Below are 27,080 nucleotides of genomic sequence, written 5' to 3'. Positions count from 1 at the left end.
GGATCATTGAATCAGTGCGTTGTTGACGTGAGAGCAGTTGCAATGGATTGTGAATAAACATTCATTGTGATTTGTGAACAACTTTATGGAAAAGTTGAGTTCATCCTGTTGTATTGTGTGGGAATTCATTTAGTTTGAAATAATAAGGGATGATGTTTTTTTTATGAAATTGAGATGATAGGATTTATAAATTGAAGTGGAGTAAACATATCATGCTTTGGAATGTAGTGAAGTAAAGGTTTCCACAAAAAAAAGTAGCCTACAGATAAGCCCTCCTTCTTGGTGTGATGGAAAAGTATGATTCCTTGCATAAAAACAAATTATTTTATTTCTAATGTTATGATCTCGGGGCAGTAAAGTAAAAAGATATAACAAGTTTAATTTTAAATAATCAGTAGGATACAAACAAGACTTTTAGAAGGGGAAACGGCCCACTTAAATTAAATTCCTACTAATTCTTACTTCAATTCTTAAGTAAAAGACAAACAATTATTCCTTCCTCTCCATTTAAACACAAGCGAAGACATACATACTCAAATTAAATGGCATCCACCACCCTACAAGTGATTCCACAAGAAAGAACCAATTAAAGAGTGAATTTACTTAAAAGAGAGCCTGACCACATTGGCTACTACACGGAAAAAGAAAACCAATGAGGTTACTTTAACACTTCAAGTAGTTAATGGTAACTATAAACTAGGGGTGTAACGATTCGTTTTAACGATTCGATTCGTATCACAATTTGAGGTTGTCAATAAGATTTTAGGACAATATTGGTTCATTTAGAACGATATGATCTGAAACGATTCAATGACTTGAAAACTTTTTAGCCAAAATTTTAAATCAGTGTGACTGTTTTATTGCAGTCGAATCGAATCGTTACACCCCTACTATAAACACAGAGTTACCATAATCACACAGAAATTAGCATACATATCTACTTTAGCATTCACTTGACCACTACAAGCTACATAATGAAAGTGACAAATGCTGGAACTGAGCAATGACATCTTTGGGTTCTTATCCGCTTGTTAAGTCGTGACGTAAGGAAAGCCTCAACTCGTTTCACTTAGGAATGCCATTGACGCCCGTTTATGAGCGCGATTTATTCATATTAAACATCAAACTTTAAAAAAGTTTTACATTTTAAATACTTACAGTCTACACAACAGTCTCTGTGCTCACAGCGTCACATACATTAATATTTTAACGATTTAAAAAAGATGAATCACTGTCTGGCCATCTAGAATTTTGGTATGGAGAAAAAGGTTATGATTATAGCTTTTTTTGTAGTATCACACCACATTGTGTGTGTATATTTGCACCGTTTGTAGTTTTTCTTGTGGTATAAGATAGAGCATTTGGACCCGGAAGCGCTGCCGCGTGAGGTCAGCCTTAACAACCGGATAGACTGCTCCACTCACACCTTAATGAGCTGGAACACAGATCAGGTGGCACTTGAGTGGAAAGTGGGGGGAGCAACAGGGAATCCCAAATAGAAGCTGTTACTAAATATGCATTCTTAAAGGATTAGTTCATTAAAAAGTTAACAATGAAATACTCTACTCCAGGCCACTCCGCAGTGCAGGAGGTAGACAATATGCACAGCCGTATTGAAAAGGCAATGGCAGTGTCTGAATTCTATTTACCACTGTCTTTCTTGCGCATTTTACTGAAAGTGAACAGGAACAACCGATATGAAATCATACAGATGACGAGTATAGATTTCGATGACTTTCAGGCATGTTCCAAGCTGTTTCAGTACAACCAGGTTCCATATTTTGAAGTGTCACAGCTTGTGTTTGATCAGTGTCCATAAACTTTTCATTACAGAAAATCACATGCAGAGCCAAGAGTTAAAGTAGACATGAGAGGACCAAGGAAACAAACTGAGGAGCCTGGCATGCACCTACATCCAGCTTACCCAAACCAAGGGTACTCTCCAAACAAAGCATCATCTCAGAGGTGAAGATGAGTGACATTAAATCCATGTTTAAATTCATGCCACTAGCAGAAGTCTGTGTTTAAAAAAAAAAAAAAGGTCATAGAGGGTATAAGTCTGTGTTTTAAAAATGAGTCTCAGAGTATTATAGTTCTGTTGTAAAAAATTAGTCATAATCCCTATTCGGATGGGATTAGATTAACATGGGGACATGGGAGTAATTTTACCTCAGGACGTCTGTAATATTAAGCCAATTCGCACGGGATAAGACATCTCAATAAAACTAGGAGAAGCGGGAGGAGTAACTCGCTTTACGCACCACGGTAACCTCCATGTCGTCATGTGCGTATGACGTTGCTGTTATCAGGTGAGCAAAGTATGTGTGTATATATATTATTACCCAGAATTTTGATTTCGGTGCATCCCTAGTCGAGACGACAATACATAAAAAGGAATAGGCTATAATAGTTTATCTTTGCCAGGGCTAATCAAATGGCGGCCCCCAGATCATCTTTATTTGGCCCTCCAACTCGTTTTTGACCAGTTGGAACCATCACAGTCTGATATCAAAGTTAAGCAAAGGTTTAGTTTAGTGTATTCATAGGCAACAACATTCAGCGGTGAGTTCAACAACGCTCAATTACAGGTATAACTGCATTCAAAAGGTGAGTTAAACAACGCCCCATGGCACATGCAAGAATGCAGTTTAAGCGTTTTCTTACCATAAGTAAGAGACACTGCTGTGTAATGAGTTTAGTTATTTTTTTATTATTATTAAATCCTCTAAATTAATAACGAAGACGTCACTGTATGGGGAGATCCCAAGGTCCATTGATTTTCCACTCGGTAAATAGAAGAGTTAATAAATAGAGATGGATATTATTCTGACATTTACACATCAGCAACTATTGAATCAATACAAGGAGCTGCGTTTAGAAACTTTAGATGTATACTGTGGCAAGTTCTTATGATGGTAAATGATAGAAGACAAAAATATAGCATGCTGCACCCCATGTGCAGTGTATCAAAGTTAGTTAATTGAATTCAAGGTAATGTTTGCCGCATATAATCATGCAAGGTACATAAAGGGAATGTAAGATTTTTTTGTATTACATTAGCTCATTTATTAGCTTAACATTATACGCTCAGATGAAGAACGGTGTTGCCAGATTGGTTTGTTTTCCTTCCCAGTAATTGTTTAAAATCCATGCAAAATGTATGCAAGTAAATCTAGAATAACAATACCAATTCATTCATAACTACAACATTGTGGCAAATCACAATTTTTAAATCTCTATAATTAATGTAATATCTAATGCTGTCATAATTTATTTACTGATTCTTGAATATATATATATATATATATATATATTATATATGCACTGTTGCTTTGTTTGGAACTATTTTTGTTTGCAAAATAGAGCAAAACTTATTTTATTTAATGAAAAATTACTATTATCAGTACCACACACGCACACACACACAAGCACTTTTAAGAGCCACATCTGTCTGGTTAACCTGTACTTATCAGTCTCTCTGCAGCTCTCTCTATATCTCCCTCTCAATATTTAGATAATCAGTATATAGATCATCAAGAACTGGAGGATGAGCTACAAAGTCTTGATGACCTTCTTGGTGAGCTGCAAGAAGAGGAGGCTACAGCAACAGTAAAGACATCTGAGCCGAGGGTGGTATGGAGAAAAAGAGACATTAGTGGAAATAGTGTCTATGCGAGGCCAAGATCAAGCTGGAATCAGTCAAATAAGGGTCAACATTGTTTTTCATTCAAGATATTTTGAAAATCTACATTTTTAGGCCGTAATGAGTGTATGAAATCAAAATAATTTATGTATAGCTTGATATGTCAGGAAAACAATCAAACCAATCATTTGATTTCTGACAGAAAAAAGTAGATTAATTAAAGATGTCACTAGTCTTGGTGCATAATTTGTGTATACAAATTTGTTTAATTGTGGGCTGTATTGACATTGGCAGGAAATCTTGTCAATATGGTTATGTTAAATGATCTAACCTGGTTACCATCATACTACATCTCTTGCAAGTTATTGGTCTTGGCAAGGCTGTGTTTAAAACAGTTTGTTCTTCAGAGTGTGTTGGCAATTGGCCACCCATCTTGTTTCTTTTTTTGCTGTCATCATGTATGACACCTTATAGGCAGATCACAGACTGTAATCACTGTCCACGTTAGGGTTTGGGAATTAAAAAGTACTAGTATTTCTCTATAGCTATGTGTTAAACAGTGAGCTTGCACCACTTCAGGCTGGTAACCAGGTCTTGTGACAAATTTGAGTGTTATAAATATTGATTTATGTTGTTTTTATCCTCTACAGCTGATGACATTCGCAAGACTGATCCTCCCGTCAATGCTCCTGACACTAACTGTCAGGTGTCCTTTTCTCCAGAGACTGTTGGTGTGTACTTCATTGTGTTTTCAGTAACCTGTGTGTGTGTGTGTGTGTATATGTCTATATCTGACAGTGGATTAGAACTTCTGCAGAGGAGGAGGCCCTCATTTTGTTTATTTTCTGGATGGTGGACCATGGGTTCCCAATTACATGCTCCCTGGTCAAAGTGCTCCATGTTGGTATCATAAAGGAGAGTGGCGGATCCCAGACTACCACAGTGAACCTGGAGAAGGGGCAGAGTGATGTTTGGTGGTCCAGATTTAAGGCCCGCCATTCTGAGCTGACATTAGGGACGGCAGATTCCCTGGACCGAACCAGAGTTCATGGTAGTACACCACAGGCCATTGAAGAATTGGCCCCAAAGGGGCGGCAGTGGCTCAGTGGTTCATGTAGGTTGTCTACAAACCAGAAGGTTGGTGGTTCAATCCCCGGTTCCACCTGACCAAGTGTCGAAGTGTCCATGAGCAAGACACCTAACCCCAGCTGCTCCCGACGAGCTGGATGGCGCCTTACATGGCTGACATCGCCGTCGGTGTATGAATGGGTGAATGTGAGGCAAAAATGTAAAGCGCTTTGGATAAAAGCGCTATATAAATGCAGTCCATTTACCATTTTCTATGCTTACCTGCCCATACCACACACATTCAGCCCCTGGATATTGCGGTCTTCAATCCGCTGAAGACTGCTTTATCCACCATGGCTTCCAGGATGGGTCTGGTTCGTGGGGATCTTTTTGTGGGGAAGAAGCAGTTTTTCATCTCTCCTAAAAAATGTGTACCCCCACCGCTGTCACAGCCCAGAACATCAAGGCTGGGTTCCGCAAGTCTGGGATCTTTCCTCTGTCCAGGGGTTCTGTGGACACAACCCAGGTAATTTTAACATTAATACAATGATAATTCATCCTTTAAGCTATCTGTATTTCTTTTCAAGTGTGCTAAAGATTTTTTATGTTTTACTTTCTAAGGTGGTGAGAGTGCTCCCATCTGCCACTCCATTCGTAACTCCTTCAGCCACATCATCCAGGACTCACGCCACATCATCCAGCGCTCCCGTCACTCCCTCCACCACTCAAACACCTTGCCCCACCTGTAAAAGAGTGGCTCCCAAAAATTACCTGGTGGCAGCAGGTATAATCCCAGAGTCTGGCTAATGTCCTCATGAGTCCAGGTCTGGAGAGGAAGGAGAAGTTGAGGTGTCGCATTCCATTGCCAGTCAGTGTCATCACCAGTGACCAGAATTATAACATGCTGGTAGAAAAAGAAGCTGAGGAGAAAGAGAAGGAAGAAAAGAGAAAGCGCAAGGAAGGAAGGGAAAGAAGAAAAAAAAGACAAGCCCAGGAGGCCAAAAGGCAAAGAACTCAAGCAACTCCTACGACTGAAGATGGTGGAGAACACTGCGTTCTCTGCCGTAGAGTGGTCCCACCTGGCTCTGGAGATGAGGACATTGATGATTGGGTCCAGTGTGAGCTGTGCCACACACATCCTTATTTATAGTTTGAAGTTCTCACATTTGTTGTTGTTAATCATTAAATATTTTAAATCAATCCAAATTATTTGCCCTTCTTCTGTCTTTATTCACTAACGTTTCACATGTTTCATAATGAACATCACGACACAATCATGCCTAACTCGCATGGTCTTCTAGCTTATTAAAGCAGCAATTAACTTACATTTTAACCAAATAAAAAGGTATTCACCTTTATTATTTTTTAAACGATGTTTCCTTCAAATAAACAGCCCAAAATCGATCCGTTAATTGTCCATTTTCGAAGTAGAAATCAAGTTATGCGCTCCGTATGGAAAATCATTGTAAGCCTGTACGGAACATCGTTAAAACTCATCATCTTCCGTACAGGTGCTGAGGAGGTACTTTTCCCAACTTTTCTCATATACTATTGGTCCAAAAGTACAGAGCCCCACACATGACATGCAGTAAAAAACTTGTAGGCTAAATCGTGCGCACTGTTAGGGGTTAACAGCTTATGACCCAGGACCAGTAGTGAAGAAATGAAGACAGAGTCAGGATTGCAATTAATTAAAAGAAAAATTTACTTAGAATAGTTTGCAGTTTCAAAAGCAGAAGCCAGCTTCAAGTCTCCCAAGGAGTTCGTAGGCCGCGCTCCCTCTCTCACCGTCTCGTTGCCTCGCCCTATCATACATACAATTGTCCCAACAGTTATACCGTTTTCAAGGTCTATCCACGTCATTACTGCAATGTGGATGGTTCTGATTGGCTCAGAGACTATGCACAGTCATGGTAAATTTCCACTCATGTCAGTTAATCTGATGCACGTTTCCATAGACGTGTCACTTGTTGACGCTTTCACCCCAGAATCAGGCCCGTAGTAACCTTCCCGATCTGGAGCAGGCGCCAGCTTGCCCAGAACAACAAGTCCATCCATCTCTTAGGGTGCCCACTGTACACCATTCTGATCTGTAACATAGAATATTGTGCACATGCACAGATACACAGTCTCTCCAAGGTTGGAGCTGATTAAGCTCCAGTTCTAACCAAAACATACTGATAACATGTGCTTTCTTTCAGTGAGAGGGACACACAATAGTACAAGCAATATTCATCTTGAGTCTTTAGTGTTTCAGTAAAAGGAAATATAAAAGGAATAAAACAAATTAAATGAAAGACAATTCCATATTTCATATCTGGAAGCCGGGCTAAGTGAGCAAACGCTGTTACTGCACTCCTGACATGTTAGGGGTGTGTGATACCTCGAAAATCTAAACACAAGACCTTGTTGCCAGTGTTTAGTGACACATCACACATCTCTAGGCCAGACCCTCAGTCACTCCTCAGAGACCAAATACACACTTTAGAAAACTAGAAACTAAAAGCAAAATCATAACTGGAAAGAATCATTATAATATAGGTAATATAGGAAGATAAATATTAATTAAGGTTTTGATTATGAAGTTAATTAGGATATAAATATATACAGGTATATTGAAGCGGCAGTGGATTTTAGAATCCCCCTTCAGCACGTTTTACTATTTCGTTCCCTCGATTTATAAATCGTGCGCACAATTAAAGGGGTACTTCAGCGCTGGGAAGATGAATCTGTATTTAAACTGGGTCATCAATGCAGTAGAAATGTGAAATTATTTTTGAATTTGGTGTCTTCTAGACTGAGAAAAGACAGAAAATGTATTTTTGTCCCATGGGGATGAAAGACTACAGTTCCCAGAATGCTTCGCTACCCTGTGAGGCCATTCCCAACGCCACCAACTTCATTACAGTGACTGAGTTAGAGAAGACACTACAATTAAAAACTGAACGTGTCTGTTCAATATAATGAGTCACCGCGCGAGTCTCACAGCACTGAGCACTAACTGCACGAGTGATGAGAGCTGAGGTAATCGCGACTACACTCGCAGCATACATTCACAACTCGAGTTCAATCTGGCGTGTTTCAGTTAATGCCTTTGCAAGCTTAACTTTCATAGAAATGAATTTGAGAAGTTAAAAGACTTACATTGCTGCTCACCATAGCTCCGTTTAAATGATCCTGTCTGCAAGCTGAGCTCTTCCTGCAAGCTGAGTGTAATCTCCCATCCCCCAATGCCGGATTCAAAACATGCGAAAATGGCTCCCTCTGCTGGCTGTAGTCTTTAGCCTCTGGGCAAACATTCCTCCTATGATGCAAAAATCGTCATTTTGCATCATAGGAGGAATTTTTCCAGAAATAAAATGCATAAATCTCTTATCTCAGGAAGATATGAGGGGGGAAAGCACAATAATTTGAATATTCTCCAGGGTTTCTACTGATACAAAGCCATATGCTAATCGCTGAAGTAACCCTTTAATAGATCGAGGGAACGAAATAGTAAATAGTGCGCACTATTTACCTTTATTTTTTGCATGTCATGTGCGGGGCTCTGTACAAAAGACATTAAATCAAAGTGTGGACTGTCCAATGGGTATCCACCCAGGGAATGATCACACAAACATGCTTGTCTGACTCTCAAGTGCGGAGGAGTAGACGTTGCCGTGCGGTGAATAGCGAAAAGTGTACGGAACATGGTTAGTCTACGTTACCGTAAATGTTTGTGTTGTGTGTCTGAGAGTTTGACTTGAGTGTTCTCTGAATTCAGTGAAGTCTAGTTCCAAAAAAGCTAAACTGTCTCTCAGTGGACGGTCAGATTCGGTGTAGGTGAAAGAATCGCTGGGACGTCCTCCTCAGAGTCTATGTTGTCTGCATGAGGCTCGTTTGTCTCCTCCTCTCCTCTGGCTTTCAGCAGGGGAAAGATCTCCTCAAATAAGTTCAGGCTTGCCTCATTGCCTTACATGAGGAAGGTGCCTTTAGTATAGTAGATTATGGTGAGAATAGGGTTGTCTGTGTCCAGCATTTAATCTTTACATAAGCCCCTTTTCCACCAAAATTACCCGGAACAATTTGTACCAGGAACTTTTCTACAGGAACTTTTCTCCCCCCCAGACCTGCAGCTGTCTGCGTTTCGACCGCGATAAAGTTCCGAGAAGATTAGGCAAATTAGTCTGGTGATGTAGGACTGCGAGTACTGCTCCTCCAAGCCAGTGACAGACAAGGCTGTCACTTTTTATTCAATATTCGAATATCCATTCGAAGATGACGTGAAATATCCGTAATCGAACTATAAATAAACTATCCGGTTTTTAAAGTGCCATGTAGCGCAATTTTTTTTACTGTCGGTGCGTTTACATGGAGCACTGTAGTTTAAAAGTCCAATCTGAAGGAAAATGCTCCATATAAACACCTCAATCGTAATAAAAATGCCCAAACTGAATGAAATTGTAATCGTTTTGAGATGGGTGGATAAACCTTTTCATGAATCGATCAAACTAAACATTTCACCATGACCTGACCGGATTACTTTTGAGTGTGCGTCCTTATGTGATATACACAGCGCGCGCCTTCACCAAGCATGACAAGAGAGGAAAATACATTTTTCTGAGGGATAAACTTTTTATTTCATAAGAAGTTATGAAGATAATGTTGGCATAATGACACTGTCCCTACGCCTATGTAAGCAAACAATCATTAACTACTTCAACTGCGCCTGACATTAGAATTTATTTTTTCTGAGATGATTATTACACTTTACAACAAATGAATAGCTTTTATAAAACCGTAAGTCCTGGTGGCCGTTGAGAGTTGCTATGGCATCCGTAAACACATTCCAGCTGCTGGAGATGACGGCGTTGTAGATAATTTAATATATTCGAATGCATTGCTTGATATTTTAATTCCGTTCAATTAGATTTTTTTCAAAAATGACAGCCCTAGCGGACAGTAATCATTTTTGTGTGTACCGATTGAAAGATTTAGTGAACTGTTTACATGAGACGTTATCTAAACCGATCTGGTGTTTACATGTGATGACTTTCAATCGCAATCATTTTGTCACATAAGCAGTTTGTCTGCCGCATCAAAAATGTCAACGCTGTTTTCTCCAGCAGCTGGAATGTGTTAACTGAAGCCATAGCAACTCTAAACGGCCACCAGGACTAATACAGTATTATATTATAAGCTATTTATTTGTTTAAATAATCATCTGAGAAAAAAAAATTCTTCTGTCAGGCGCAGTTAAAGTAAAAACTGCCTGGGGCAATATACGCTGTCTCATTACTCCAACATTATCTTCATAACTTACGAAATAAAAAGTTAACCCCTCAGAAAAATTTACTTTCCTCTCTTGTCAACATGAGCGCGGCGTGTAAGACTGATTATTACTGAACGTAGACCGAACCTCGCAAAAGACTTTTAAAAATGCAGAGTTGAAATAAAATGCTGCCTGAGCTCAACCAATCAGCGTGTTCAGCGCCCAAGTCCCGCCCTCGAAAGTTCCTGAACTTTGAAAAAGTACTACCTCGCGAGCAGGGCCGTTTGGAGGGGGAAATATTTCCCCGGAACTTCATTTATACCCTGGTTCCTGCGGTCTAAACACACGAAGTACCACCCAAAGTTCCTAGTTCCTGGGTAAAGTTCCTGTGGTGGAAACGGGGCTATATAGTTAATCTTCCACCTCGACGATTCCTTCTTTAAAAATGTGCTTGTATTCCTCACAGATCGCTGTTTTTCTATGCAGTAATCAGAGTGGTGTAGAAAATTGGGTCGTTCTTGATTTTTTTTCTTGTTTAATTGAATGTAGTCAGCATACAAAAGATCAGGGTTGTCTCAGAGTTTTCTCCTTGTGTTTTTTTGGGGCCTGAACACTTCTGCACTTCTCTGGGTAAGACACCTCCCTGCACTCTGTGATCAGGGTCACCATGGTGATCAGACTGGGCACCAAGACAAAACTGGAGCTTACTTTAGCTTTTAGTGATCAGTGATTTTACTAGAATAACATCAAAATGTACAGTTTTTTGTCAGATTGAGCTCACCTCTCTGTTAAGTAACTGGAGATCAACAATTGTGTGGTGTTTTTCAGCTGTTGTTCCTTAAAAAAAAAATCCTTGTGCGTTTTGGAGGAAAATCTGCAGTTAGCTGATAGAGTGGTGATCCAGCAGTCAGACACTAATCCACAGGTTCCAGTCTTCTTTCTTTTATTAAAAAGTCAACCCGAGTCCAGGTTGTTCCTCTGTTGTTTTTACTTGTTTGTTGTCATTATCTCACTTTTTGGCTTAATCTTTGTGGCAAGGGGGGCGTGGTTCAGCGAGGTCTGCAGCGGGAGAGAGAGCCGCGGGACAAGCGGTACGTGAGTGGGTTGGAAGCAGATTAATAACACCTGTCTCTTGTTCTAGTAATGAGCGCAGAGAGGGGATAAAACAGCAGTGGAACCGGAGATCGAGGAGAGAGAGAACCCGGACGGTTGATGCGAACCCCCATGTTCAGAGACTGAGAAACCGGAACCCGGAAGTGCCGACCCGGAAGTGATCGAGAGATCGTGTTATGAGATTTCACACTTGACTGTGTGTGTTGACAAAGTTTATTGAGAAAATAAAGAGCAAGCATCAACCGTCCAGCCGACCCCTTGTCCTCTTCCTTCCTCCTTATATCGAACTTTACTACAGTGGTGGCGAAACCCGGGAGGAAGTAGGACCGCGCCGCCGCCATGACTACTCCAACGCCCTCCGCCACGCCGTTTGCGGACATTATCACCTCTCTCGCGGCCCTCCACCAGGAACAACATCAGTCCATGCTGGAACTGCGGGTGGACCAGGAGCGCCGATTCGAGGCCATCGTCCGCGGCCAGCAAGAGGACCGCGAGAGGTTCCGGAGCTGGATAGACCGGGAGGTTCGCACCGAAGCCGCCGGGCTCGCCAGCGCACCGGTCCACGTGCCCCTACACAAGATGGGGCCACAAGACGATCCCGAGGCCTTCATTGACCTGTTTCAAAAAGCGGCGGAGGCCTGCGGGTGGCCCCGGGCACAGTGGCCGGTGCGCCTTATTCCACTGCTCACCGGAGAAGCCCAGGCGGCCGCCCAACAACTGCCGGTGGCGAACCTCCTGGATTACGAAGATCTGAAGAGGGCCATCATCCAGCGGGTCGGTCGGACCCCCGAACAGCACCGTCAGCGTTTCCGCTCGCTGGAGTGGGGGGAGACCGGCCGGCCCTTCGCGATGGCCCACCAGCTCCGGGACGCCTGCCGCAAATGGCTATTGGCCGGTGGAAGCGACGTGGACCACATCGTCGATCTGGTGGTACTGGAGCAGTTCATCACTCGGCTACCCAAGAAGACCGCCGAGTGGGTCCAGTGCCACCGGCCCACGTCGCTGACGACGGCCATCAACCTGGCGGAGGACCATCTGGTGGCGTGCCCAGGGGTCGGCGAACCCCGACTAACCTCTCCCTCTCTCTCTCCCCCCTCTGTCTCTCCTTCTCACCCTGTCCCTCTCCCTAGGTCCCGCCCTCCAGGGCCCCCTCGCATTCCCCCCAGAGGCCGGGGTGGAATGGGCCCAGGGCAGTACGGGAGTTCGAGGGCCCCGCCCAGGGGGGCGGGGCTGCTGGGGTCGGGCGGGGATAACGGTTCCGGTTCCACCCCCCCTCCGCGCTCATATTCCAACCCACTCCCCGCCGCAGGGGCGGCGGGCAGGCCTGGGCTGGCCTGCTGGCGGTGCGGCGACCCGGACCATTTTGTGGACCGATGTCCAATGATGGACATCGGGACAATGATCCGGGTCCCGGACGTTCAGCGGACCACCCCTGATCAAGCAGGAGAGTACCAAGTTCCTGTGAGTATCAAGGGGGGTACATATCCGGCCTTGGTGGATTCAGGCTGTAACCAAACCTCGATCCATCAAAGCCTGATGCAGCCTGGGGCATTGGATACAAGCCGCATGGTTAAGGTGCGGTGTGTGCACGGGGATGTGGTGGAATATCCGGTTGTCCCAGTCACGATACAGTTTAGGGGAGAAAATCATAGTGTTGAGGTGGCGGTTAGTCCCCACCTCCGGCATCCGCTAATTCTGGGGACAAATTGGCCCGCCTTTCCGGCGTTATTGGGGTCGATATGCGCGGATGCCGCTTGGGGGAACAAGGCTAGGAACGGGGCGGTGCGAGTGCAGGTTGGTGAGACTGATACGGGACCCTCGGGAACTGCTTCAGAGGAACCGAGCGGGGTCGAGAGACTGATTCTCTCGGACCGCGATGACTTCCCTCTGGAGCAGTCTCAAGACGATACCCTCAAACATGCTTTCCACCAGGTCCGCACGATCGACGGTCAGTCCCTTCAACCCGCCTTGCCCGTCACGTATCCTTATTTTGCCATAATTAAGGATAGGTTGTATCGAGTGACCCAAGACGCTCAGACAAAAGTGGATACAACCCAGTTGTTAGTACCAAAGAGCCGCCGGGAAATGCTTTTCCAGGCGGCTCACTCTAACCCTATGGCGGGCCACCTGGGACAGGCGGCCACGCTGAATCGTTTAATGACCCGATTTTTTTGGCCAGGCATTCACGACAATGTGCGCAGGTGGTGCGCGTCTTGTCCTGAATGTCAGTTGGTGAATCCCCTGGCCTCCCCAAAAGCGCCATTGCGCCCCCTTCCATTAATGCAGGTCCCCTTCGAGAGAATTGCGATGGACCTCATTGGGCCATTAGAGCGATCCGCACGCGGACATCGTTTTGCGCTAGTTATCGTGGACTACGCAACACGATATCCGGAAGCAGTGGCTCTCCGCAACATCTCGGCGAAGAGTGTTGCGGACGCACTGTTTCGTCTAATCTCCCGAGTGGGGATTCCGAAGGAAATCCTCACTGATCAAGGCACGGCGTTTATGTCACGCACGTTAAGCGAATTATACGGGTTATTGGGCATCAAATCGATTCGGACAAGCGTCTATCACCCACAAACAGACGGCTTGGTCGAACGATTTAATCGCACTCTTAAATCCATGATCCGTAAATTCGTACAGGAAGACGCCAAAAATTGGGATCGGTGGTTAGAACCCCTCTTATTCGCTGTGCGAGAGGTCCCGCAAGCCTCCACGGGGTTTTCCCCCTTCGAGCTTCTCTACGGACGACAGCCCCGGGGGGTGCTGGACGTCCTACGAGAAACTTGGGAGAAGGGGCCTTCTTTGGCCAAAAACGAAATTCAATATGTGCTGGACTTGCGAACAAAACTCCACACGTTGGGGCGGCTATCTAGGGAGAATTTGTTACAAGCCCAGGACCGCCAAAGCCGGTCGTATAACAGGGGTACGAGACTACGCAAATTCACACCGGGAGAGAAAGTGCTTGTATTACTCCCGACATCGAGCTCTAAATTAATGTCGAAATGGCAGGGGCCGTTTGAGGTCGCTCGACAGGTTGGAGACCTCGATTATGAAGTGATACGGTCCGATAGGAACGGAGCACGGCAAATATATCACCTCAATCTCCTGAAGAAATGGAATGAGGTCGAATCAGTGTTGTTGGCGACAGTGATCGGGGGAGAGGATGATCTCGGGCCAGAGGCGAGCATCAAAGCACAATCGGTCGCACTGGCCCCTGGGGGAGATCACCTCTCACCGTCCCAACTCACTGATCTCTCAAAACTACAGGCGGAATTCGCCGATGTGTTCTCGCCCCTACCGGGACGTACCGACTTAATTCAGCACCATATCGAGACCGAGCCGGGCGTGGTAGTTCGCAGCCGGCCGTATCGTTTACCTGAACACAAAAAAAAAGTAGTTCAGGAAGAATTAGGGGCAATGCTCGATATGGGAGTAATAGAGGAGTCCAACAGTGACTGGGCGAGCCCGATCGTTTTGGTCCCTAAAACCGACGGCTCGGTCAGGTTCTGTGTGGACTACCGCAAGGTGAACGCAGTGTCGAAATTCGACGCGTATCCAATGCCGCGGGTTGACGAGTTGCTTGATCGGCTGGGCACGGCTCGATTTTATTCGACATTGGACTTAACGAAGGGCTATTGGCAGATCCCCTTGTCTCCATTGTCCAAAGAAAAAACAGCCTTCACCACGCCGTTCGGATTGCACCAATTCGTCACGCTTCCCTTCGGTTTGTTCGGGGCACCCGCTACCTTTCAGCGCCTCATGGACAGGATTTTGCGTCCCCATGCCGCATATGCTGCTGCCTACCTGGACGACATCGTGATTTACAGTCACGATTGGCAGCGGCATATGCAGCATGTCCGGGCGGTCTTGAGGTCGTTGAGGGGAGCGGGGCTCACGGCCAACCCGAAGAAGTGTGCAATTGGGCGGGTGGAGGTAAGGTATCTGGGCTTCCACTTGGGTCATGGGCAGGTGCGTCCCCAAATTGATAAGACCGCCGCAATTGCGACCTGCCCGAGGCCCAAGACCAAAAAGGAGGTAAGGCAGTTCTTGGGGCTGGCGGGATATTATAGACGGTTTATACCAAATTATTCGGACCTCACCAGCCCCCTGACTGACCTTACTAAAAAGGGGCTACCAGATACGGTCCAATGGACGGAGCCGTGCCAGCAGGCCTTCACCCGAGTTAAGGCTGCTCTATGTGGCGGGCCGCTTTTACACTCCCCTGACTTTTCTCTCCCTTTTCTGTTGCAGACTGACGCGTCGGACAGGGGGCTGGGCGCAGTCCTGGCCCAGGAGGTGGAGGGGGGAGAGCGGCCGGTGCTGTACATTAGCCGTAAGCTCTCGAAGAGAGAGGCTAAGTACAGCACCATCGAAAAAGAGTGCCTTGCCATCAGGTGGGTCGTTCTCACCCTCCGCTATTACCTTCTGGGGCGGGAGTTCACCCTCTGTTCGGACCACGCTCCTCTCCAGTGGCTCCACCGCATGAAGGATACCAACGCGCGGATCACCCGTTGGTATCTAGCTCTTCAGCCTTTTAAGTTCCAGGTGGTCCACAGGCCGGGTGCTCAGATGGCTGTGGCCGACTTCCTCTCCAGAAATGGGGGGGGGGGGGCTGCAGGCCGGACGGCTCCCCGGCCTGAGTCGGGCGGTGGGGGTATGTGGCAAGGGGGGCGTGGTTCAGCGAGGTCTGCAGCGGGAGAGAGAGCCGCGGGACAAGCGGTACGTGAGTGGGTTGGAAGCAGATTAATAACACCTGTCTCTTGTTCTAGTAATGAGCGCGGAGAGGGGATAAAACAGCAGTGGAACCGGAGATCGAGGAGAGAGAGAACCCGGACGGTTGATGCGAACCCCCATGTTCAGAGACTGAGAAACCGGAACCCGGAAGTGCCGACCCGGAAGTGATCGAGAGATCGTGTTATGAGATTTCACACTTGACTGTGTGTGTTGACAAAGTTTATTGAGAAAATAAAGAGCAAGCATCAACCGTCCAGCCGACCCCTTGTCCTCTTCCTTCCTCCTTATATCGAACTTTACTACAATCTTATAAAAAATTTCAGAAGCTCATCTTTAGAGTGGCTGATTAGATATCCGGACTTTAAAACAGACTTTATTTGCCTCAAATAAAAGCATATTTACACTGAATCGTTTCCTATCACATATATAGTGTGCTATGTGCCTCTATGTGCCTTTCACCTTGTAGAAATTAGTAAATGTGTTAACAACTGACCGATTGCAGCCACAGCTTCAGCACTGTAGGGCGGGCTTTAGATTCTAGAGAGCATTTTGATTGGACAGAAGATTTGATGAGAAAGTGAAGTCTGCGATGATGTCACCAAAATCTCCTAATTGCAAATTGTCATAGTTTTGGAACATACCAGCTTATTCATAACTTTAAGGCTAACACAGTCATACTAAAAGCTAAAAAAAAACTTAAATTTTGATTTCAGTGGACCTTTAAAGTGGCTTAAAAAAACTATATATTGTAACAGTGGCAAAAAAAAGCTATTTACAGACACAATATGTGCTTCTCACAGAACACAAGCTGGCTTCTTTGCGAAAGCCTTTACAAGAGGCCCGTTTTCATAACCAGTGTTGTGCAAGTTACTTCCAAACTGTAATATATTATAGATTACTTATTACTGCTATTTAAAAGTAATTCATTACATTACAATATTACTGTCTCAGAATTGTAATGCGTTACATTACTCCTGTATTACTTTTGAGTTACTTTCACCAAAATAACTTCAGAAGTAGCTCTTAACATTCTAAAATGTAGGCAGAGAGCATTTTACATCCAGTAGAAGGCGATATGATGAAGCATAATGACATGGGCCATCCAGGCTAACAATAGAGAACTGGCAAAAAAGTGAATGCTCAAGACAATGCAAGAAATCATGACGATCCAACTCTGTTATATTATTTTAGAGGTAAAGTGATTATCTGGCAATATCTGGGAACAGCTTCTGTTCATAGACACAACAGAACTGTGTAAACTCTAAGTTCTGACAATATGCGCATTTGTTCTTTTCTTATTGTTGCAACATAGTTGCGAGATAGTTATTTTGGTTTTAGAAAAAGGTTGTATTTGACTGCATTTGCATTTGACTAGCCTACGTTCTTGTCCTTATCTCTGATAAACTAAGCAATGCGCATCCATCTCACGAATGTACAGTAGGAATGAGACGGTGGGGACATTTTCCCACCGGTTAATCAAAGTGTGATGACATCACCGGTATCTGGGCTTTTAAATCACTAATCTATTTAACCGAAAGGAACATGCGCACTACCGCTTGGGCATTAATAACGGGAGCGGATGCAAAGCGAGTGCTTTCAATGAATTCCTATAAAAGTTAAGCTTCCATATGAACTGAAAACGCGCCAGTGCGCGCACACCATGAATGACAACTCCTTAGTAAATGCGCGCTCACGTGCGGCCAAGCAGATTTTAGTTTCGGTTTAAAATTAGAATATTATTCTTAATGAAATACACAACACAATGACAAACCCCCTTTAATAGGCGCTTTTACATTTCACTTTGAAATCTTCCGCGATCATCTGTCAGCTCACGATCACACGTTCACATCATGCAGCAGACACCTTCCGTTTTTATTTGAACGGCCTGTTCTCTAACTGAACTAAATTACTGTATTACTATAAAAAATCTAAACGACGGTGTCACGGTGTGCAGTAGTCTTATTCTGTCATCTTAACCCAAGTGTTGTTTCACGAGTTCACACTTACATATAATTATATAGAGTAATATAAATGCGTATTTGGCGTGCTGTCCAGGGGGAGGGATTCGAGCTCGAACTTGGCCCGAACCCAGAGTACCCCCCCCCTTCGTGTAAGTGGTTAGAACTAAAAGAGCAAAATGTGGAGACGGGGTGGAGGAGGGATGCTGATAAACTGTCAACAGAATGGAGGTAAGACTGCAGTGTATATATATGCACCTCTCGTTGATTAGCTGAGTGCTATCCACCTGTGTCAATTATCTGAAAGCCCTCCTCCCGAATCTTTGTTAATTAACATCGTTTCACGAGTTCACACTTACATATAATTATATAGAGTAATATAAATGCGTATTTGGCGTGCTGTCCAGGGGGAGCGATTCGAGCTCGAACTTGGCCCGAACCCAGAGTACCCCCCAAAATGCAGAGAGCATAGGACAGCCGCCTGGCTAATTACCCCCCAAAAAGCTGAGCTTGGCGGGCTGGCATTCGGGAAAGGGCCCGGTTGCTTGACCAGGGGGCCCCTGATGTTGGTTTGGTGTGCGAAGGTGGTAGATTGTCTAAAAGAAGAAAAATGGGAAAAGAGAAATATGAGAGAAACAACAACAATAAAACATTTCCTTACTGCGTGGAAACTTTCCACTCTTTCACGCTTCGTGGAAACTTTCCACTCTTTCACGCTTCGTGGAAACTTTCCACTCTTTCACGCTTCGTGGAAACTTTCCACTCTTTCACGCTTCGTGGAAACTTTTCACTCTTTCACGCTTCGTGGAAACTTTTCACTCTTTCACGCTTCGTGGAAACTTTCCACTCTTTCACGCTTCGTGAGAACTTTCCACTCTTTCACGCTTCGTGGAAACTTTCCACTCTTTCACGCTTCGTGGAAACTTTCCACTCTTTCACGCTTCGTGGAAACTTTCCACTCTTTCACGCTTCGTGGAAACTTTCCACTCTTTCACGCTTCGTGGAAACTTTCCACTCTTTCACGCTTCGTGGAAACTTTCCACTCTTTCGTGCTGCTCGGAAACATTCCACTCTTTCGTGCTGCTCGGAAACATTCCACTCTTTCGTGCTGCGTGGAAACATTCCACTCTTTCGTGCTGCGTGGAAACATTCCACTCTTTCGTGCTGCGTGGAAACATTCCACTCTTTCGTGCTGCGTGGAAACATTCCACTCTTTCGTGCTGCGTGGAAACATTCCACTCTCTTTTGTGCTGCGTGGAAACATTCCACTCTCTTTTGTGCTGCGTGGAAACATTCCACTCTCTTTTGTGCTGCGTGGGAACATTCCACTCTCTTTTGTGCTGCGTGGGAACTTCCCGGGGACTCACTGAAAAACATGAAAGAACAGCATGAGTGTTTGACTGGGAGATTAATTGCGTCGGCCGCTTGGGAATTTCTCCATTGGAGATTGTTTCTCCATCTAGTACTGATAAGTCTGAGATGGTGATATGGCTTTTAGGGTCGAATTTTGAAGTGATAGCGAGTTCTGAGCATCTGAGAAACCCGAGAAAAGGCAAGGATAAATTTGGAATCGAGTGTCCGGGCGGTATTGAGAGGTTGGTAGCCTGTGCGTAGGGTACGGATACATTTGTTGAGGATGTCTAATGTTATAGGTTGTCTGGTGTCGGGACGGGTGGGCTGAGATTTTTGAATCCCTTGATCACGAGGGAGGTTTGAGAGTTATTTATCTCCTGAGAAGGAGCGCCATACATCAGTTTGTGGAAAACTGAATGCCGCTCAGGTAACCTTTAATGGACCCGACATGGAGGCCTTTTATAGTATTGAGGTGGGAAATAACCGAGGTGATTAAAAGGAGAGTAAAATCGGGGAACGGTATGTTATAGGAGATGTGGAATGCTCTAAAATTTCTCCAAGCGGTCACATAGGATTGGAGGGTCCTAGGAGACATCACTTGGAGGATGGCATCGAGCGATGCATTGAGGAGGGGTCTTAGCGGGTGGGTTACGGGAATATTAGTTGCGAATAGTGAGGTACTGGAGTTGGGAATTTGTCCGCCTCTGGAGCCAGCGTCCTGAATTTCGTGAATGCTGATCGACGCGGCCCAAATAGGGGGTTTGAGGTAGCTTATAATTTTGAAAGAAAAAGATTTTAGCATTGTAGAACTGCTTCAAGAGGCGTGCGGAGCCGTAGACAGCGTGAGGGGGCTGGCAGGCGGGGCGAATGGTCGGAAAGGCCGCCCGTGCTGATAAACTGTCAACAGAATGGAGGTAAGACTGCAGTGTATATATATGCACCTCTCGTTGATTAGCTGAGTGCTATCCACCTGTGTCAATTATCTGAAAGCCCTCCTCCCGAATCTTTGTTAATTAACATCGTTTATAGGCATTAGGCCTATAGTTTGACTCAGCAGCGCGCGCCTTGTCTCTCGTCCGTCCTTCGACGCGCTTGTTGTTGTGCTATTCTTTGAAACGACAGAGCCTTTAAACCTTCTTTAGCCACTTTTCCACTGGCCAGCGCGAGCACAGGCTGAAATCATGCCTGCGGCACTTCTGTAAAATCCGCAATAAACACGTAGGCCTACGCCTTCACTGGACTATGTCACACCATATCCAAATGTACACCAGCAAGAAGGAGATGAATTGAAGTACTGAATTGAAGGAAAATAAAGTAAATCGCTATACAAAAATATATCAGAAGCTGTCATTTAGTATTTAATTACTAACCTGGACACCACACGCGGCTATTGAATGACCATGAACAGGTAATAACTTGCATTTTTCATGCGTTAATGTATCGCGGCTTTTTTTCCTTTTTCGTTTTATTGTATTTTTTTTCGGGGGGGGGATTGGGGGTAACGCAAGCGTTACTGGAAATGTACCGAGTAAAATATTACTGAAAATTGATTAGTAATGCCTTACACTACTGCGTTACAGCAAAAAGTAATAAGTTACTGTAATGTATTACTTTTGTAATGCGTTACTCCCAACACTGTTCATAACTCACCAGTAGGCAAGCAACAGCATACAGCTGATTGATTTTGACAAAGAGGAAGTGGAATTTCTATGTCAAAGAACTTATGTTCCTTAACACGGAATATTAGACGCACAACATGCACCCTGAGGAGTGCAATTGCTTGAGTCTCCATTACATCACAGGCAGACAAAATACAATATAATCAACTATAATCAAGTTCGTATTTGAAATGAATTAATAGGAGTTATGTTCACCTCAGTCCATTCAATGAGTTCAGTTCAGAAAAATATACCTCAGTCCATCAGAGTTAAGGAGGGGAAAAAAACGTTACCAAGTGGATAAGAAGATAGGAAAATAGAAGATCCAAATTCAGTCTGGGGGGCTCGCCATCTTTCTCTTCTCTCAGCACGGCTTGATAAATCCACACCATGCACGCAAATCACAGTAGAAAATCCAAACTTCAACATATACAACAAAAACTGGCCTGTACAAACAGGATACATTTTTTTATAAACTCATTCTTTTGCAGCATTCAACAGTATTCACTCTTCACACCAGCATTTAACATCCTTTTACAACATAGGCCATAGTTCATAAACAATGAACATATCACTTCATTGCAACACACATATGAATACAACACACACTCTTGTAATTCATCACACATGAAAATAAATCCACAACTCACCGATCCCTTTGAATTAACACTGTTTGTTAATCTTTCCTCCAGATTACACCACAAACTATGGTGATGACTCAACTAACTTCGGCTCGAAGCTCCGGTTCAACAAGGCCGTAACAGGTAAGTTATTTCACAAAACTTTTAAATTAAACCAGTAATCAATCTTTAGTTAACTTTTAGATGCTTTGTTTAGTAGTAGTTTACTAGTTATCTCTCAAAATTAGATCGTTTTTCTCTCTAAAGTCTTAAGCTTTGTTCACACGCGTTTCACTGTTTGTTCTCCTTCTTCTTCTTCTTTTGGAGTTTATGGCAGTTGGCAAACCAACTTAAATGGTGCATTCCTGCCACCTACTGGATAGGTGTGTGGAGCGCATAATGATTGGAAGTTTGAAAAAAAAAAAGAAAAAGAAAAAAATTACAACAATATCCTACATTCTATTGATCAGTCTTGTTTGTTTTAAGAAAATAACTAACGCATGAAATATCCCAGACTTTTTTGATTCATTTCCTAACAGACCCTGCAGAGACAACTGATTAATACCAAGAGATCTTAAGGCTTGTTTTAACTTAAATCTTGCTCCTTCATATGCATCACACTCTATAAGTACATGCTCTACTGACTCTGTTTTACCACATGTATCACAATTTCCATTTTCATGTTTCCCCATTCTATACAAACCCTGATTTAATGCACAATGTCCTAGACGCATTCTTGACATTAACACATCTTCTTTCCTCCTGCCAAACTTTCTTCTTTCTTGCCCTACTTTCTCTTGAATATGATATAAGTGTCTACCTTTTGATCCACTATCCCACTCCTTCTGCCATTTCTCTCTTGTTTTATTTGCAATTAACCCTTTTACTTCTGCTTTACTCAATGTCACCTTAATGTCAATTTGTGCATGCTTCAGAGCCTGTTTAGCCAGATGATCTACCTCCTCATTTCCGTCTAAACCCATATGTGATGGTACCCACAGGAAATTTACCATTATTCCAGATTTTCTTATTCTAAATAAACTCTGCATCACTTCAAATATCAAATCTTGTCTTGTTGTTGATATCCCACTTATTAGGCTATTTAAAACTGAAATTGAGTCTGTACAAATGACTGTTCTTGCTGGCTGTACTTCTTCTATCCACTGAAGTGCTAGACATATTGCTATTATCTCAGTAGTAAAAACAGATACATGATCTGAAATCCTTTTTTTGATTTTGACTTTAAATTGAGAAATATATACTGCTGATGCTGTTTTTCCAGTTTCAGGATCTTTAGAGCCATCCGTATATATGGGTAATATGTTATAATATGATTGTTCAATGTATTTCTGCACCGCTATATTTGTTACCATATCTCTTTCTTTATGTTTTTCTTTATATAGCTGCATGTCAACTATTGGCATAGGGAAAAACCAAGGAGGAATTGCTGAAGTTGCCACAGAAGGAGCAATATTGATGTCACTAATTCCCATATTCTGTGCCTCCTCATTTGCAGTCCATCCAAAGCTTGCTAGCTTTTTGTACTCATATTCCCAGCATTCCTTCAAAACTTTCTTAACTGGATGACTATCCAAGTGTCCCTTTATATTAATCCAATATCTCATCATTAATTTGAGCCTTCTGATGTCTTGAGGCATTTCTCCCATCTCTACTTGTACTGCTGTTATCGGAGATGATCTTATTGCTCCACAACATATTCGCATAGCTTGTGATTGAATTGCCTCGATCTTTACCAGTTGTGTTTTAGGTGCAGAACTATACACCATACTGCCATAATCTATAACTGCTCTTATCAGTGCACAGTATATTCTTTTAAGAGACTGACGACATGCCCCCCATTCAACTCCTGACAAACACCTCATTACATTTATCGCTTTTTTCCCTTTGTCTAGCATTTTCTGAATATGTACTCCAAAATTCAATTTTGAGTCCATCCACATTCCCAAAAATCTAATTTCTGACACCTGCTCCAAATGCTGACCATACATTTTAATATTCATTTTTGGATTGATTTTCTTTTTAGTGAAACAGATCACCTGTGTTTTTGCTACCGAGAAGCGGAAACCCCATTCATTAGCCCAATTTTCTACTTTTTTAACAGCATTCTGCATAGTCTTCTCCACATGTCCCACATTGCGGCCCCTTTTCCACAGCGCGCCATCATCAGCATACAAAGACCTCCCTATCCCTATATCTATCTGATTAAAAATATCATTAATCATCAAATTAAACAGAATAGGACTGCTAACACTTCCTTGGGGTGTTCCATTTTCTATATGATATATCTGAGACAATTCAGCCCCCACCCGAACTTGTATAGTTCTTTTAAACAAGAAATACTTTATCCAATTATACATTCTTCCTTTGATTTCCATTCCTTCTAATTTTATTAAAAGTCCCTCTTTCCACATCATGTCGCATGCTTTTTCAACATCAAAAAATACTCCTACCAACACTTCCTTATTTACTTGCGCTTTTCTTATTTCAGCTTCTAAACAGAGCACAGAGTCCATTGTATTTCTCCCTTTCCGGAAACCACTTTGATATGGTGAAAAAAGATTTTTCTTCTCAATGATATACACCAGTCTGCTCATCACCATACGTTCCATTATTTTACAAAGGTTTGAAGTTAATGCAATAGGCCTGTAATTATTTGGTTGAGTATTCTCCTTGCCTGGCTTTGCAATTGGCACTATAATACCATGCTTCCAATCAGCTGGTAACTTCCCTAACTCCCACACCTTATCAAAGAGACTTAAAACTATACTTAATGATGACTCTGATAAATGCTTAACCATCTCATAACAAATATCATCTCTTCCTGGTGAAGTCTGTTTAACGCCTGCAAGTGCTTTCTTCAGCTCATACAGAGAAAACTCTGAATCTAAAATACTTTCAGATGATCCTTTTTCCTCCAGCAATTGAGGGTTCTTACTCATGATATTTTCCTTATACCTCCTCATTTCATCAGACAAATTTGAACTACTATGCACTTTAGTAAATGTTTCTGCTAGAACCTCCGCTTTTTCTCTGTCTGATTTTACTAGTTTATCTTTATATACTAATACAGGAATGCTACTATTTCTTTGCTTTCCTCCCATTTTCCTAATCATACCCCAAACTTCATACATTTCAATGTCTTCCCCAATACTGTTGCAAAACTCCCTCCAATAATTTTTCTTAGATATCCGGATTACCCTCCTCACTATAGCCTGTGCTTTTTTATAACTAATAAAATCATTATAATTAAATGATCTTCTTAACCTCTTAAGTGCTTTATTCCTATTACTTATTGCCTCACTACACTCCTCATTCCACCATGGAACAGCTTTCTTCCTTTTCCCAGCCTTCTTCTTGCCTATTACCTCTATAGCAGTACTTCGGAGAACTTCACAAATCTTCACTCCTCTACATTTTCCATATACTTACTAACTTCCAACATTCTATTATTACACAACTCCTTAAATTTATCCCAGTTGGCTAATTTAAATTTCCACCGTGGCATTCTATCCACTGTGGTTTGTTCTATATCTAACCCTATAGTACTTCTAATAGGGAAATGATCACTACCAACCGTACTTTGAGTTAATACTTTCCAATCACATTTTCCAGCTAAACATTCAGAGACTAGAGTTAAATCTAACATTGAGTATTTTTCTTGTGCCAAATCAACTCTAGTATAGCTTCCATCATTAATACAAACTAATCCTCCCCGATCTAGCATATCTTCTATGATCAACCCATTATTATCTGTATTTGCACTCCCCCATAATGTGCTATGTGCATTAAAATCACCACACCACACCACTTTTTTACTTCCCTTTCCTCCAAAATTTTCTAGCTTTTCCTTGCTTAACCGGTCACATGGATTGTAAAAGTTAATTATTCTAATACTATGCACACCTTCCCATATTTCCACCACTACAGCCTCTTGCTCCCATTTACCTCAACTTTTCTATACCTAATATTTTGTTTAATAAATGTTGCTACCCCACCACCATTTCCTTTACTCCTATCTCTTCTAATTGCAATGTATCCATGAATTACAAAATTTAATTGAGTTTTAAGCCACGTTTCTTGAACACATATAATGTCTGGACTATTTCTTTGATTTGTAATACATTTTTTGAATTCTTGTCCATTGGCAATTAAACTTCTTGCAATCCATTGCAAAATTGTTAACACCATTATGTACCACCACATGTTTGACTGTTTTCTATCTGACTGTTTGCTGTTTGTGTCTTAAGCCTTTCATTTATCATATCCACTGTAACATCCTCTAACTCCAAATACTTTTCAGCAGCTCTGATGATGATTCTAATTCTTTCTGTCCTGCTTTCAGTTTGGGCAGAACAATTCACCACTTCTGCTACAAATGCTACGAATGACACTTTATCGACAATCTCTTGACTCTCTTTACTTTGTTCTTTCAAAACATTTTTCTGTTGTGATGCAGTTATCCTAGTTTCAACCACTTTGGGTGTTTGTTTTACTTTCTTTATAGCCTCTGCATATGTTATTCCTTCTGCCACTCTGACATTTTGTACTTTCACTGCATTTTTTCTTACTAAACATCCTCCGTATCCTGCACTGTGCTCTCCTCCACAATTACAGCATTTTGGTTTAATACCTTGCCCACACTTGCCATATTCATGCTCACCTCCACACCGCGCACATCTCTGTTTTCCTTTGCAAACTGCCGCTACGTGACCAAATTTTTGGCATTTGTAACATCTAAGAGGTGGGGGAACGTATGGCCTGACATTGTAACTCACAAAACCTAAATATACTCTCTCAGGTAATTTGTTCTCATCAAAGTTTAACACTACTGATAAGCTGTCTGTCTTTTCATTATTTCTAATGCATTTGAGCCGCCTGACATCTTTTACTGTTGCCCCAGTTATATTTCTTTTGATTTGCTCATCTGAAACATCAGTTGGGATCCCTGTTATCACACCTCTAACCCAATTCCTCTCTTCTGGAATTGTGCATACTACTTTGCATCCGATCAATGATTTTATTCCCAAGGCCGTTTTTTGTTGTCTACAGTCTTTGCAAAACAACATCAATTTGCCATCCCTCAATGTCTTTATACTTTCAATCGTCCCTAATAATTCTTTAAGTGTTTTCGTTAATTTCAAAGGGTTAATAACATTAACAGATTCATTAGCAAACTTCAGCAATACCTTGTATTCCTCTTTCCTCCTTCTAGCCTGGTTATTTCCCCTTTCACTGTCCGTTTCTGATATTTGTCCCCAACTTTTCTTTCTTTTCCGGTTTTCTACCACTTTCCATTCATTACTTGCCTTGCCTCCACTATCCGCATCAACCATTTCATCCTCCATTTCCGGATCACTTCCGGAATCTACACTACCTCCTTCCATCAGCGCTCCAGTCACAATCCAGCTCGCCGCCCACCGCCGCGTGTTACTACTGTTAGCTTCAACCTTCTATTGCGACTAACGTCTGTTTGTTCTCCTCTATCGCAGTTTTGCCTGTGTCTCAAAGTGGGCGGAGTCAGCATAGCTGGTGATCACACTCAATTAGACAATATACACCTGCAGTGCAGATTCCAACTCTAATTGGAAACATTTTGCTTCAGTAATTTGCATGTTACTAATATAATTAATAAAGCATTTTAAAATCTCAATTTTTTTT

The 27,080-nt window shown here is 42.8% G+C and overlaps 1 protein-coding gene and 1 long non-coding RNA gene across 2 annotated transcripts; one reads left to right on the top strand and one right to left on the bottom strand.

Moving 5' to 3' along the window:
* Nucleotides 1-5,107: 5,107 nt before the first annotated feature.
* On the bottom strand, nucleotides 5,108-21,695 carry LOC137049723 (uncharacterized). The gene is made up of 3 exons (XR_010899688.1): nucleotides 21,432-21,695; nucleotides 5,325-5,454; nucleotides 5,108-5,220 (listed from the first exon to the last, which is right to left on the bottom strand). It is a non-coding gene; the product is annotated as an uncharacterized lncRNA (long non-coding RNA).
* LOC137049919 (uncharacterized) lies at nucleotides 11,415-16,118 on the top strand. Its single transcript, XM_067428665.1, has 2 exons — nucleotides 11,415-12,536; nucleotides 15,848-16,118. The coding sequence occupies exons 1-2, from the start codon at nucleotides 11,415-11,417 to the stop codon at nucleotides 15,848-15,850; spliced, it is 1,125 nt and encodes a 374-aa protein (XP_067284766.1). The 3' UTR covers nucleotides 15,851-16,118.
* Nucleotides 21,696-27,080: the final 5,385 nt, after the last annotated feature.

The sequence above is a fragment of the Pseudorasbora parva genome, chromosome 20 (assembly GCF_024679245.1).
Source record: "Pseudorasbora parva isolate DD20220531a chromosome 20, ASM2467924v1, whole genome shotgun sequence".
NCBI classification, from domain to species: domain Eukaryota; kingdom Metazoa; phylum Chordata; class Actinopteri; order Cypriniformes; family Gobionidae; genus Pseudorasbora; species Pseudorasbora parva.
The sequence above is the reverse complement of the archived record's forward strand: the minus strand, read 5'-3'. Positions and strand labels throughout refer to the sequence as shown.

Coding starts and splice junctions, on each gene's coding strand:
- LOC137049919 (XM_067428665.1), top strand. CDS start 11,415: ATGACTACTCCAACGCCCTCCGCCACGCCGTTTGCGGACATTATCACC.